Below are 14422 nucleotides of genomic sequence, written 5' to 3'. Positions count from 1 at the left end.
TGATGGGGATGTTTCTCATTGACTATATTCATGGACAGATAGTGGGTGGGTGGGGAGGGGATTTTCTTTATCAAAGAAGTTTGAGTCAGGAGTGGGCTAACTGTGTCTCTGTTTCGATTGTATAGCTTTAAATATTGTTACTCATGGATCGGTTATTGTCCCTTACTGCGATACTTGTTTTGCTGTGATAGGGAGTATAATTCCCCCACAATTGTTATGAATATTGCTCTGACTCAAAGGTATTATCAAAAAATAAAAAACTGTTTTGTTGGACATTGTTGATTGCTGGAAATGTTTAAAGGGAATGTCGTCTTACTGGTTCCATTGGACCTAAGTGCCGCCTTTGATACACTTATCATTCAATTCTATTAACCAGATTAATTGAAATATGTGGTGTTGCGCTAGTCTGGAACGGAAAAAGAACATAGAAAAGACTACTACATAAAACTCAAAAATGTGAAAAGAGAAATATGGCTGACGAAAGCACAGGTGGAAGAATGCGTGCGTGCAGTATAAAATGATAAATTTTCTACATATTTTAATGTAAGTTTTTATTTTGAAGCTGGAGTCGGCGTTGGTACATTTTTACTAACTCCGACTCCACCCAAAATTGCTTCCAACTCAGACTCCACGGCCCTGCTTAGTGTATAGGATAAAACCTCATAAGGACACACTAAGGCCAATTTTTACCACAGTTTAGTGTTAGGACCCCTTACTCCTTCATGTCTCCTGGCTGCCAAACATATCTGGGGAGAACATCATCATTAAATGTATACATGTACTGGATTAGTCAAGATATTGTTCCCATTGTTGCTAACTTGTACTACAGTTAGTAATATTAATTTTTTCAATTAAATATATGAATGTTATAAGTAAATATACATGCCAGCTTTCTTTGTATCCACAACTGAAGCATGTGTATAGGAATAAGATCAATTCCAGCCCCAAGCTCTGCCCCATTCCAGCCCCGCCCCCAGTTCCACTTCCTTATTGACTACAAATTAAGCCATGCTTAAGACCTATGCATTTTCAAGTTCTAAACAGAAATGCCATCCCTATCCTATAGTAATCACAACAAAAAAACAATTCAAGCACTATCTGCCCTGCCATATCCATGTATTACAATTTAAGATTATTCCTATGGGGATTTACATACTTTGAAAAAAGAGTTCTTTTTAATAATAGACCTCAAAAGCTCCATGCACTACTCCTCAAAAAAGAACTCCAGACATGTTGGTTAGACAATAAATGGACTTAAATGGTTTACCTTTTTAGATTTTGTAACACTTTGTTCCCTTTCCCCACTTTTTTTCCTTTTTTTCTCATTGACCTTAGTAACTCTTGCAGCAGTGAGTGTAATTGTAGTTGGGGTGTGTTGAAATGCAGTATACAGTTCCACAGGGACTTCATCACCACTTTCTGTTGCACTGGTGTCACCATCTTTAAATTAAGAACAAGCACTTAGTTAAAAAAAAAAAACAACAACAACAAAAAAACCCCAGAGTAAAACAAAATATTTTCTCCAATATTTTACAAGTCTAAGGAATGTTACAAAACTATTTACAGGTCTTTTGGAACACTGCTCCACAAGTTTTCTTCCAAACAGCAACTATAGGTAAGGTTTTCTATATGTTGTCTACAGAAAAGACATTAAAGGGCTCTTTTACAAAACCTTAGTGTATGCTAAATGCTGTATGTCCAAATTGAATGTACAATGCTGATTTTCAAAATTAAACTCTTTAAAGGAAAAACAGCTTACAAATGACATAACTTACAAATGACATTTAAAAAATTGAATAATAAAAATAATGAGCTACTATACATATATATACACACATAATGAAAATACATACCTGTAGCAAATATTCTCCGAGGATAGCAGGCTGAATAGTATCACTGATGGGTCATCGTCTGCGATGGACCAGGAGCCCGGAACTTACAAAAAAAACTAGAACTTTTGAGAACGCAACATCGTGCGGGTAAATACGTACCGCGCACCTGCGAGCAGATTCCCGCCCGTGATGCAAGCGTGTCTCCCTTAGTTAATAAAAAGCAAAAAAAGGAAAGGAACACCTTCAAAGGGGAGGAGGGTGGGTTGTAATACTATTCAGCCTGCTGTCCTCAGAGAATACCTGCTACAGGTATGTATCTTCATGTTCTCCAAGCACAAACAGGCTGAAAAGTATCACTGATGGGGTATCCCTAGCCCCGAAGCTCACTCAAAATAATGAACATTGGTCAACTAGGCCTCGCAACGGCAAGGACATAACTTAGATTGACCTAAAAAGAAGCACAACTAAATAAGAGTGCAGCCTGGAAAAGAACATAAATGAGCCTAGGAGGGTGGAGTTGGATTCTAAACCCCAAACAGATTTTGCAGTACAGACTGCCCAAACGAATGTCGCGCCGGGTATCCTGCTGAAGGCAGTAAGATGTGAATGTGTGGACTGATGACCACGTTGCAGCCTTGCAAATCTCCTCAATAGAAGCTGACTTCAAGTGAGCCACTGATGCAGCCATGGCCCTGACATTATGAGCCGTGACATGGCCCTCTAGAGTCAGCCCAGCTTGGGCATAAGTGAAGGAAATGCAATCTGCTAGCCAATTGGAGATGGTGCATCTACCGATGGCAATTCCCCTTCTACTGGGATCGAAAGAAACACACAATTGAGCAGACTGTCGACAGGGCTTTGTCTGCTCCACGTAAAAGGCCAATGCTCTCTTACAGTCCAAGGTGTGCAACTTGTCCTCACCAGGGCGGGTATGTGGACGGGGAAAAAATGTTGGCAAGACAATTGACTGGTTCAGATGGAATTCAGACACCACCTTCGGCAAGAACTTAGGGTGAGTGCAGAGGACTACTCTGTTATGGTAAAACTTGATATAAGGTGCATGAACTACCAGGGCTTGGAGCTCACTGACTCTACGAGCTGAAGTAACAGCCACAAAGAAAACGACCTTCCAGGTCAAGTACTTCAGATGGCAGGAATTCAGTGACTCAAAAGGAGCTTTCATCAGCTGGGTGAAAATGAAGTTGAGATCCCATAACACTGGTGGAGGTTTGACAGGGGACTCTGACAAAAGCAAACCTCTCATGAAGCGAACAACTAAAGGCTGTCCAGAGGTAGGCTGACCTTCTGCACGTTGATGATAAGCACTAATTGCACTAAGATGAACCCTTATGGAGTTGGTCTTGAGACCAGACTCTGATAAGTGTAGAAGGTATTCAAGCAGGGTCCGTGCAGAACAAGAAAAAGGATCTATGGCCTTGCAGTCACACCAGATGGCAAACCTCCTCCACTTGAAAGAGTAACACTTGTTCATGGAATCTGTGGAATCTTTCCTGGAAGCAAGCAAGAATCAGGAGACACCCTCCGAGAAACAACTTCTAGGCTCTCAACATCCAGGCCGTGAGAGCCAGAGACTGGAGGTTGGGATGTAGAAGCGACCCTTCGTTCTGAGAGATGAGGGTTGGAAAACACTTCAATCTCCACGGTTCTTCGGAGGACAAATCCAGAAGAAGAGGGAACCAAATCTGATGAGGCCAGAAAGGAGCAATCAGGATCATTGTTCCCCGGTCTTGCTTGAGTTTCAGCAAAGTCTTCTCTACTAGAGATATGGGAGGATATGCATACAGCAGTCCTGTCCCCCAATGCAGGAGAAAGGCATCTGACAATAGTCTGTCATGGACCAGAAGCCTGGAACAGAATTGAGGGACTTTGTGATTGATCTGAGTGGCAAAAAGATCCACCGAGGGGGTGCTCCACTCTCGGAAAATCTCGTGGACAACATTCATGTTCAGAGACCACTCGTGAGGTTGCATGATCCTACTCAACCTGTCGGCCAGACTGTTTTTGACGCCTACCAGATACGTGGTCTGGAGAAACATGCCATGATGGCGCGCCCAAAGCCACATCTGAACAGCTTCCTGACACAGAGGGTGAGATCTGGTGCCCCCCTGTTTGTTGGTGTAATACATATAGCAACCTGATTGTCTATCTGAATTAAAATAATTTGATTGGACAGCCAATCTCTGAAAGCCTTGAGAGTGTTCCAGATCGCTTGTAATTCCAGGAGGTTGATCTGAAGATCTTTTTCCGGAAAGGACCAAGCCCCTTGAGTGTGAAGTCCATCTACATGAGCTCCCCACCCCAGGAGAGATGCATCCATCGTCAGCATTTTCTGCAGCTGAGGAATTTGGAATGGACGTCCCAATGTCAGATTGGATCGAATGTTCCACCACTGAAGAGATCTGCAAAACTCGGTGGAAAGATGGATTACATCCTCTAGATTCCTTGTGGCTTGGCACCACTGGGAAGTTAGGGTCCACTGAGCTGATCTCATAAGTAGGCGTGCCATGAGAGTCACATGAACTGTGGAAGCCATGTGCCCTAAAAGTCTCAACATGTGCCGAGCCGTTATCTGTTGAGACGCTCGAGCCAAGGACACTTGGGTCAGGAGATTGTCTGCCCTTCCTAGGGGGGAGATAAGCTCAAGACATCTGTGTGTCCAACAGAGCTCCAATGAACTCTAATTTCTATACAGGGACAAGGTGGGACTTGGGATAATTTATTACAAACCCCAGTAGCTCCAGTAGTCGAATAGTCATCCGCATGGACTGTAGAGCCCCTGCCTCTGAGGTGCTTTTCACCAGCCTATCGTCGAGATAAGGGAACACATGCACTCCCAGTCTGCATAGCAATGCTGCGACAAATGCCAAGCACTTTGTGAAGACCCTGGGCGCAGATGCTAGACCAAAGGGTAGTACACAGTACTGAAAATGCTGAGTTCCCAGACGAAATCGGCGGTACATCCTGTGAGCACCGAGATGTGAGTGTAGGCGTCCTTTAAGTCCAGAGAGCATAGCCAATCGTTTTCCTGAATCATGGGAAGAAGGGTGCCCAGGGAAAGCATCCTGAACTTTTCTCGGACTAGGAATTTGTTCAGGGCCCTTAGGTCTAGGATGGGACGCATCCCCCCTGTTTTCTTTTGCACAAGGAAGTACCTGGAATAGAATCCCAGCCCTTCTTCCCCTGGTAGAACGGGTTCGACCGCATTGGCCTTTAGAAGGGAACAGTTCCTCTACAAGTACCTGCTTGTGCTGGAAGCTGAAGGATTGTTCTACTGGTGGGCAATTTGGAGGCATGGAAACCACACTGAGAGTGTATCCTAACCGGACTATTTGAAGAACCCACCTGTCGGAGGTTATAAGAAGCCACTTTTGGTGAAAAAATATCAACCTCCCCCCCGACAGGCAAGCCGTCCGGCACGGACACTTATCGAGGCTATGCTGCACTGGAGCCAGTCAAAAGCCCGTCCCTTGCTTTTGCTGGGAACCCTAGGGGCCTTAGGCGCACGGCATTGACAGGAACACGCATGCTGGGGCTGAGCCTGAACCGGCTGCTGAGAAGCAGGAGTGCGCCTACACCTATTATAGGAATAGGAAGCACTCCTCTTCACTCCAAAAAACCTCCTGGAAGAGGAGGCGGCAGCAGAAGACTTCCGGCGGGAGAGAGAATCCATGGTGTCATGATGCCTTTTTATCTGATCGACCATGTCCTCTACTTTTTCACCAAAAAGATTATTTCCCCCCCCCCCCCCCCGGCAAGGAACATCCGCCATTCGCTGCTGGGTCTTCTGATCCAGGTCAGAGACACGCAGCCACGAGAGTCTGCGCATCACTATACCTTGAGCAGCTACTCGGGATGCCACTTCAAAAGTGTCGTAAGACCCCCTGGCCAGGAATTTGCGACACGCCTTCTACTGCTTGACCACCTGGTGAAAAGGTTCAGCAAGATCAGGAGGAAATGCTTCAACCAAACTAGACAGTTGCCTTGCAGAGTTCCGCAAGTGTATGCTCGTGTAGAGCTGGCACATTTTAATTTTGGCTGCGAGCATAGCGGCCTGATACGTTCTCCTCCCAAAAGAGTCCAAGGTCCTAGACTCTCTGCCTGGGGGCACCGAGGCAGTCTCTAGTACTCTTAGCTCTTCTGAGAGCAGCGTCCACCACCATGGAATCGTGAGGAAGTTGGGCCTTCACCATTATAGGCTCTCCATGGACTCTGTACTGGGACTCGGATTTCTTGGCGACAACTGGATTAGATAGAGGGCACAACCAATTTCGCAAAAGCACTTCCCTCAGTGTATTATGCAAATGGGCCATGGCAACCTCAGCAGGCAGAGAAGGATAATCCAAGACCTCGAGCATCTCGGCCCTGGGCTCATCCACAATCTCCATAGGGAATGGAATGTCCTTAGACATTTCCCTAACAAAAGATGAGAAAGAGAAACTCTCAGGTGGAGACATTCTACTCTCAATTGGCTAAGTAGGATCAGAGGGAAACCCTGAAGATGATCGGGCCCAAGACACTGGAGACACCACACGTGGGGGTCGGTACTGGAGATGGTCCGGTTGCACCGAGTACAACGCCTGAAGCCGCTGGGTGTCCTCGATGACATGGAGGGAAAAACGGCGGTTGCAAAATCAAAAGGCTCGATGGTGCCAAGAAAAGAGGGGCACAAACAGGGAAAAAGAGCCTGACCGAGCCACCTAAAGGCGACTGCGTCAAATAAATCAAGAAAAATTTAAAGAAGAAAACTAGGAAATTAAAGGATAAAAAGGGGGGTTGTTTTTTTTTTATTTTAAGGAAACAAAGTTGAAAAGAAAGGGGGGGGGGAGTAAATTGGGCGATAAACACCAAAAACCATTCTCCTGAGCTGAAAATCGGGAAGGTGAAGAAAACACAACTTTCCCAGTCTTTTCTCGAACCACAAATTTGTTCAGGCCCCTTAGGTCTAGGATGCATTTAGAAGGGCGGAGAGTTCCTCTGCAAGTACCTGTTTGTGCTGGGAGCTGTAAAAATGAGCTCCTGGTGGGCAATTTGGAGGCTTGTATTCCAGATTGAGGGTGTATTATAACCGGACTATTTGAAGAACCCACCGGTCGGAGGTAATGAGGCCACCTTCATTGAAAAAATATCAACCCCCCCCCCCCCCCCCCCCCGAACGGCAAGTTGTCCGGTACGGACACTTTTATTGAGGCTATGCTCAACTGGATCCAGTCAAAAGCTCGTCCCTTGCTTTTGCTGGGGAGCAGTATGGGCCTTAGACGCACGCTGTTGACGAGAACGAGCGCGCTGGGGCGGAGCCTGGGCAGGTTGCTGAGAAGCAGGAGCGTACCTACGCCTAGGATACGAATAAGGAGCACTTTCTTCCCTCCAAAATACCTCCTAGATGAGAAGGCAGTAGCAGAAGGCATCCGGTGGGAGAGAGAATCCATAGCATCATTATGCTCCTTGATCTGATCAACAAGATCCTCTACTTTTTCACTAAAAAAAAAGTTGTCCCCCCGGCAAGGAACATCCACCATTTGCTGCTGGACAGAATGATCCAGGTCAGAGATACGCAGCCATGAGAGTCTGCGCATCACTATACCTTGAGCAGCTATCCTGGATGCTACATCAAAAGTGTCAAATGTACCCCTGGCCAGGAACTTTCGACACACCTTCTGCTGCCTGAGCACCTACTACTGCTACTTAACATTTCTAGAGCAGCGCTGTACAGTTTAACAAAGAAGGACAGTCCCTGCTCAAGGAGCTTACAATCTAAAGGACGAAATGTCAAGTTGGGGCAGTCTAGATTTCCTGAGTAGAGGGGTGGTTAGGTGCCGAAGGCGACGTTGAAGAGGTGGGCTTTGAGCAAGAAGCACCTGGCAAAAAGGCTCGGCCAGCACCGAAGGGAGTGCATCAACCAAACTCGACAGTTGACGTATCGAGTCCCGCAAGTGCACACTCATGAACAGCTGGTATGACTGAATCTTGGCAGAGAGCGTAGAGGCCTGATACGTATTCCTCCCAAAAGAATCAAGATTTCTAGCTTCTCTGCCTGGGGGCACTGAAGCATAGTCTCTTGAGGGCGGAGTCCAACACCATGGAATTGTGGGGTAACTGAGACGTCAATCAATCCAGATTTACCATGGATCCAATAGTGGGATTCAGCTTTCTTCGGGACCACAGGGGCAGAGGGGCCGACCAGTTTCACACAAGGACTTCCTTCAGTACCTTATGCAGAGGAACTGTCACGGCCTCTTTAGGTGGAGAAGAAAACTCCAGGACCTCGAGCATCTCAGTCCTGGGCTCATCCTCAACCTCCACAGGTAAGGGAATAGCTGTAGCCATTTCCCGGACAAAAGAGGACAAAGACAGACTCTCCGTTGGAGATAGTCTCCTCTCTGGTGGAGGGGAAGGTTCAGAGGGAATCCCAAAGGTCTGATCAGAAGAAAAAGTACCTGGGATCTTCCTCTGACTCCCACGAACGCTCCTGCTCAGTGTCTGATAAAACTTGTGTTAAGGTACTTCAACACTGAATCTGCCTCGACGCCGAGGAACAATGTCCTCTATGGCGATGCCGAGAGGGCGACACCCTGTCCAACTGCAGCAAAGTTCCCTCCACTGACGTCGGAGAGTCAACCTGGGTGGCAGCTGACTTAGGAGAAGGGCCAGACACCACTGCAGCAGATGGTACAGAAGGCGCAAGCACCCCCGACACCGAAGCTGACTATCGTTGCTGTCCCTCCAGAAGTTCTGGAAACAAGGCCCGGATGCGCTCGTCGAGAGCCGCCATTGGAGAAGGCTGCAGGATCAGTGGAACAGTCTGTGTCAGAATCTGTGGAAGCTCGGAAGCAGGTACCAGGCTGCTAGGAGACCGACGCATCGGCACCTCCTGTATTGAGGGGGAGCGATCCTCTCAGCGCCAACGCTTCTCGGGTGCCGACTCTCTCGACGCCCATGAGCTCCTGGTACTGTGTGTCGAAGGAGAACGATGACGGTGCTTCTTCGCCTTCGCTTGACGCCCATCATTGAGACTCCTCGGTACCGATGAGGATGACGTGGAATCCTCATGTCTCCTCGGGGCCAGGTCCGAAGGTCGATCCCGGGGGGCCTGCATAACAGGAGGCCTCTAGGCAGGTGGAGACCCACTCGACGCCTCACTGCTCCCAGCAGCCATTACCTCTCTTGCCAACATCGATGCTCCTTGATGTCGACAACGGACCAGACCGAGCCCCAAAAAGCTTTTCTCATTGGGCTTCTCGAGACGCTTGGGTCCGTTTCTTCATATGAACACAGACTACAAGCAGCTGGGCTATGGTCCCAAGGCACTGGATACACCAGGCATGGGTATCAGTACCTGAGATGGTCCGGTTGCACCGAGTACAACGTTTGAAGTCGCTGGGTGTCTTCGATGACATGGAAGGAAAAACGGCTTCGGCGAAATCAAACGACGCGATTGTGCCAAAAAAGAGAAGGGCACAAAAAGGGAGAAAACTCGACCGCGCGGCCTAAAGGTCAGCTGCGTCAAAAAGAAAGTAAATTTAAAATAGAGAAAAAATACTAAAAGTAACTACGGGAATATATATTTATTTTTTTAAATGACTAAAATAATACAAGAAATAAAATAAATAGTCGTCAGACTCTGTCCTGGGCCAAGAATGAGGACAGAAGAAAAAATCCTGTCACCTCGTTGCAGACAAAAAAAAGAACTGAGGAGGCAAGCCCACGCAAAGGGTGGGAAATCGTACGCGCTGCACGCGCGCCAGAAGACTCTGGCAAAACTTTTTAATTTTGCTAGTGAAAATTTGCCATTTCCTGGGCCGACGCGGACCCCACATGTGAGAACAAGCAGCCTGCTTGTCCTCAGAGAAATATATATATACACACACACACATATATATATATACATACATACATATATATACATACACACACACACATACAAACAAACAAAATGTTTGTTTTTGTTTTTTAACTTGATGGGGACCTGTTTTGACTGTGGGTGCAACAAATGTTTTCCATTTTCTCTGTAAACGTTTGCAGCCAGAAGATTATTTCCTCATGTATGTACACCTACAGGAGGATATGAATACAGAAATGTCCTCCCCTCCTGCCACCCATATGAGTGAGGAAGCTATAAGGCATCCAAAGCTATGTTGATGTGCAATCTTAATCTAGAGCAGAACTGAGGGACTTTGTTTTACTGACTGGTACAAAAAAAAAAAACCAAAAAAATCAAGGGTTGCCCCACTCTCATAAGATCTTGGACTAGGCTCTCATACACAAACCACTCATGAGGCTGCAGAATCTGACTCGGTCTGTCTACCATACAGTTGTCTTCCCCTGTCAAGATGTGGATTGAAGGATACCCCTTAACTAGATGTCCCACTTCCACTAACAAGATTCCTGACACAGAAGGTATTAACCTGTCCCTCCCTACTAGCTGATGTAATACACTGCAACCTGGTTGTCCGTCTAAATTAGAATAAGTTGGATTGATAACCAGTTTCAGAAAGCGCTTAGAGCATTCCATATTGCTCTTACCTCCAATGAACTTCTCATGAAGCTTTTCCTAAACAGACCACAGAATCTGAGGGTGGTACCTATCTACATGAGCACCCCCATCCCAGGTTGGACGCATCCACTGTTAGCTCCTTTGGAATATGAAAAATTTGGAAAGGCATTCCTTTTGTCAGATTGAACTGAACCATCCACCAAGACACTAGCGTACCAGAGTAGAATGGTGACAGATAAAATGTCCTGAAGTTTCCCCGTGACTTAAGACCACTGGGTGGACATGGTCTGTTGAGCTTGCCTTAAACTGAGGCATGCCATCACATGAACTGTGGAAGCTATGTGGCCTAGTAGCTTCAACATCAGACCAGCTGATACCTGCTGACTCTCGTGCACTTCCACTACTAGAGTCAAGACCCACAGTTGTGGAAGAAATGCAAATGCCAGTCATGTCCAGCAGGGCTCTGATGAATTCTAATTTTTATGAAGGGTTTAGCTGTGACTTGGGATAATTTATAAATGATCCCTAGCAACTCTAGCACCGAATGGTGATGTACATTGATTCTTTTGCACCTTCCTCTGATAAGCTCTTGACCAAACAACTGTCTAAATAGGAAAACACATGTACCCCCAAGTCTGTGTCCCTATGGGCTGGAGGTCAGGCAAGGCTAACAGGTCTGGAGGCAAGGCACTACAAGAGACCTGTTGCAAAGGTGCTGGAACACCACCACAAGCCTCTTTAAAATCTGACTGGCAGGAAGTGACACTGCCCACGGGGTCCTCCAGTGTCGCTGCCGCTGGAGCATAAAAGGAGTTCTTCAGCGCATTCGCCCTAGTATGCCAGAATCAACCGCCGAATGGAGTTGCAGCGCGGGAGCGGGATGCCACCCAGAGAAGCGCTGCTGAGCGGAAGATGTGTTGGGGCGGGAAGCACGGCAGCAACCATGACAGTATCCCCTCCCCAAAGTCACTCTTCTCCACAGTACTGACTTTGGGTTTGAGGGGGAATACAATGGAATCTTCTGGTGAACAATGGAACAAGGTGGTGGCCAGTAGATTTTGATGAACTGTCCTTGGAACCGTAGACCCTCCTGGAATCAGGGATATCCTTGGTCCAGTTCTTTGAGCAAAGTATGCGAAGTAAGAGGTTGCAGAAGTTCCTTTGGTAGATCTCGTCTAGCCATGTAGTCAGCCATGGCCTAGGTCTTGGATGACAAGAGTGGGCAGGCCTTACCCGAAAGAAGCCTCCCACCCAGTGTGAGATCCACAGCATCCTTTATTCTCTTGACGTGGAGGACATCTCTCTGCTTGCTGCTCCCTTATGAAGTTTCTACTTGCTCTAAAATCCAAGAAAACATTAAGTTAAGAATAGTTACGCTCTGGAACTCTTTGCCAGAGGATGTGGTAATGAAGTTTCTACTTGCTCTAAAATCCAAGAAAACATTAAGTTAAGAATAGTTAAGCTCTGGAACTCTTTGCCAGAGGATGTGGTAACAGCGGTTAGCATATCTGGGTTAAAAAAAAAAAAAAAAGGTTTAGACGAATTCCTGGAGAAAAAGTCCATCGTCTGCTATTGAGGCAGACATGGGAAGCAACTGCTTCCCCTGGGATTTGAAGCATGGAGTGTTGTCACAATTTGGGCTTCTGCCAGGTACTTGTAACCTGGCTTGGCAGCTGTTCGGAAAACAGAATACTGAACTAGATGGACCATTGGTCTGACCCAGTATGGCTACTCTTATGTTCTTATTAATTGCCCCATAGCATTAAGATGAGATGTCCTATGGAATACCATAAGCAAGACTCTTGTTTATAACATTCTCCTTCAGAAATCAGCTGGAAAATGGAAAATAAAAACACGTTTAACAACTATGAATAGCTATTTTGGGGTTTCATTAGATCTCAGAGGATCATTTAAAACAGAGGATGAAAAAGATTTTTCCCTTTAAAAACAAACATTCTTGAAATTACTTAGTGTTGAACAACACTATTTTCCATATGAGATTTCATGACGTAAATCAACAACTGAAGTGTAGGTACAAATAACAGCCCTGTGACAAAAGTATCCTTAGGTACAGATATAAAAAAAAAAACATTTTACCCACCTGACATACTTTCCCTTTTCCTTCGTTGTAGCAAAACTGCTCTCTCTTTATCCAATGCCCTGCCAAAAGAATTATTATTTTCAGTTCAAATTTCTTTATTATGCTTCTTAACTTTTACATATAAAAATAGAAATAGAAGCAGCAGCAGCAAACTGGCTGTGTGCAGACTCTTAAATCATAGACAAGTAATAAGAGTTTGACCTTAACCTACAGGACTGCCCACAAACTTATCCACTGGTGCCCAAACGTTACAATGCTTCAACAGTGTCTCCACTCATATTTATGAGAAAGACAATCCAATATTCCACCAAATAGTCATATTCACATTTGTATTGTCTTTCTAGTGATTAAAAGGTAAGCCTTTAAGCTAAACACAAATAGATTTATTCATTTAAAATAGAATTTCACACTGGAGAGCAAATGACATCCAAACCAATATTTCCTTTTTTCAGAATATCACTCAACTGTCTCCAAATCTGGGACCAAAATGTAAGCAATTGCAGACAAAGCATGTCAGAGAAAAGTACCCACTGCTGCCCTCCAGACTTTGACTGGGGGTTCATGCTGTCCTATGTGTGGAGGAAAAAAAAGGCACATACTGGGGTGACCAATGTTGATTACAGACAGAATCTTTCCCACAGTGCGTTAAAGTGCCTAGTCAATATCAGTCTTCCAAACCTTCTCCATACATTTATTAAGAAGCTGATAACAGACTCTATTTTAGGCAAACAGACCTTTACTTAAAACAGTAGATGGATTCAATTGACTAGTTTTAAAGCAATGATAGAGCAGAAAGTTGTGATAGTATTGTTTATTAGACACAAAGTCCACATGGAGTTCCTAGAACATTTTGAATCTAACCTTTGTTGATGATTGTCCTAGGTTCCATAAAGCCTTGTACCTGTAGCTTTGACAATGACCCTTTGGATTGAAGACTACTTTCTAGACTTTCAGAGGGTAATTTTATAAAAGGTCACCTAGGTCTAGAAGTGCAGAAGGCACCTATTTTTAAGCTATTTTATAAAGACATATAGATACTTGCATTTTTATAAAATACTAGCACAAATCCTGCAGAAATCACGTCTATATTGATTTTTTTTTTTTTTGCATTTCTTTATTCCTAGCTTTGCTGTTCCTCAGTTACGCTGTGTTTTGCAATTCCCTTCTATTGCTGTTCTATTGTAATTCTATTGTAAACTGGCTTGATTGTGCCCTGAAGGCTGGTATAAAAAAAAGTGTTCAATAAATAAACATGGGCATTTATATGTGCTTGGCATAAATCACAACTCCATCCCAGAACACGCCAACTCTAAAATCACGTACAAGTACACACCTAATTTTATGAGTGATGCACTTTTATAAGAGGCATTTTGCACGTGAAAGACTTATAAAATTACATCCTTAAAGGCTGTGAACATGATTGATAGAACCATCGACTCTTGTAAAGAAACAAGGAGACACAAGGCAATGATTAGCTCATCGGCAAGGGAGCTAGGATATCTTCCAACAGCAGCCTCAGTGTTTATCAGAATGTGCGCAGTTTTGAAACCACAGGCTGCCCTGACGAAGAAAAAAGGCTTGATGATGGAACTGAAAATTGGTTAGTTTAATGTAGTTAATGCTGTTCTTAGATTCCTGTTTTTCCAAAGAAATTTGGGTATAAATCTATCGATCTTATTGAATAAGAACACAGAAAATGGCAAAGAGAACATGCTAAAGTAGTAATTCAGTCTAGGTGCAATAATCAATCTTCCCCACCAAGACAAACAAATTAAACCATTTAGTCGTTAATTCAATAATAGGAATGTGGAACAGGAGTTTTTCTTTAGCTAAGGTGTCTTCCAAAATTGCATGGAACCAGATGCCCAAATATTTTATGGCCTGAGAATTCCAGCAAAAAAAAAATATATATAACCAATTAAATCTTCCTGGACCACAGGCATAGTAAGGGGAACACTTATAACTTATCCATATTTA

At 44.8% G+C, this 14422-nt stretch overlaps 1 protein-coding gene across 1 annotated transcript in view; it reads right to left on the bottom strand.

Moving 5' to 3' along the window:
• KMT2E (lysine methyltransferase 2E) overlaps positions 1-14422 on the bottom strand; it is a 310078-nt gene that overhangs the window by 200294 nt on the left and 95362 nt on the right. Inside the window, 2 exon segments of the mRNA XM_030216423.1 lie at positions 1268-1440; positions 12446-12504. Coding sequence (XP_030072283.1) covers positions 1268-1440; positions 12446-12504 — 232 coding nt within the window.

The sequence above is a fragment of the Microcaecilia unicolor genome, chromosome 10 (genome assembly GCF_901765095.1).
Source record: "Microcaecilia unicolor chromosome 10, aMicUni1.1, whole genome shotgun sequence".
Classification (NCBI taxonomy): domain Eukaryota; kingdom Metazoa; phylum Chordata; class Amphibia; order Gymnophiona; family Siphonopidae; genus Microcaecilia; species Microcaecilia unicolor.
This window is presented reverse-complemented; position numbering and strand designations above follow the sequence as displayed.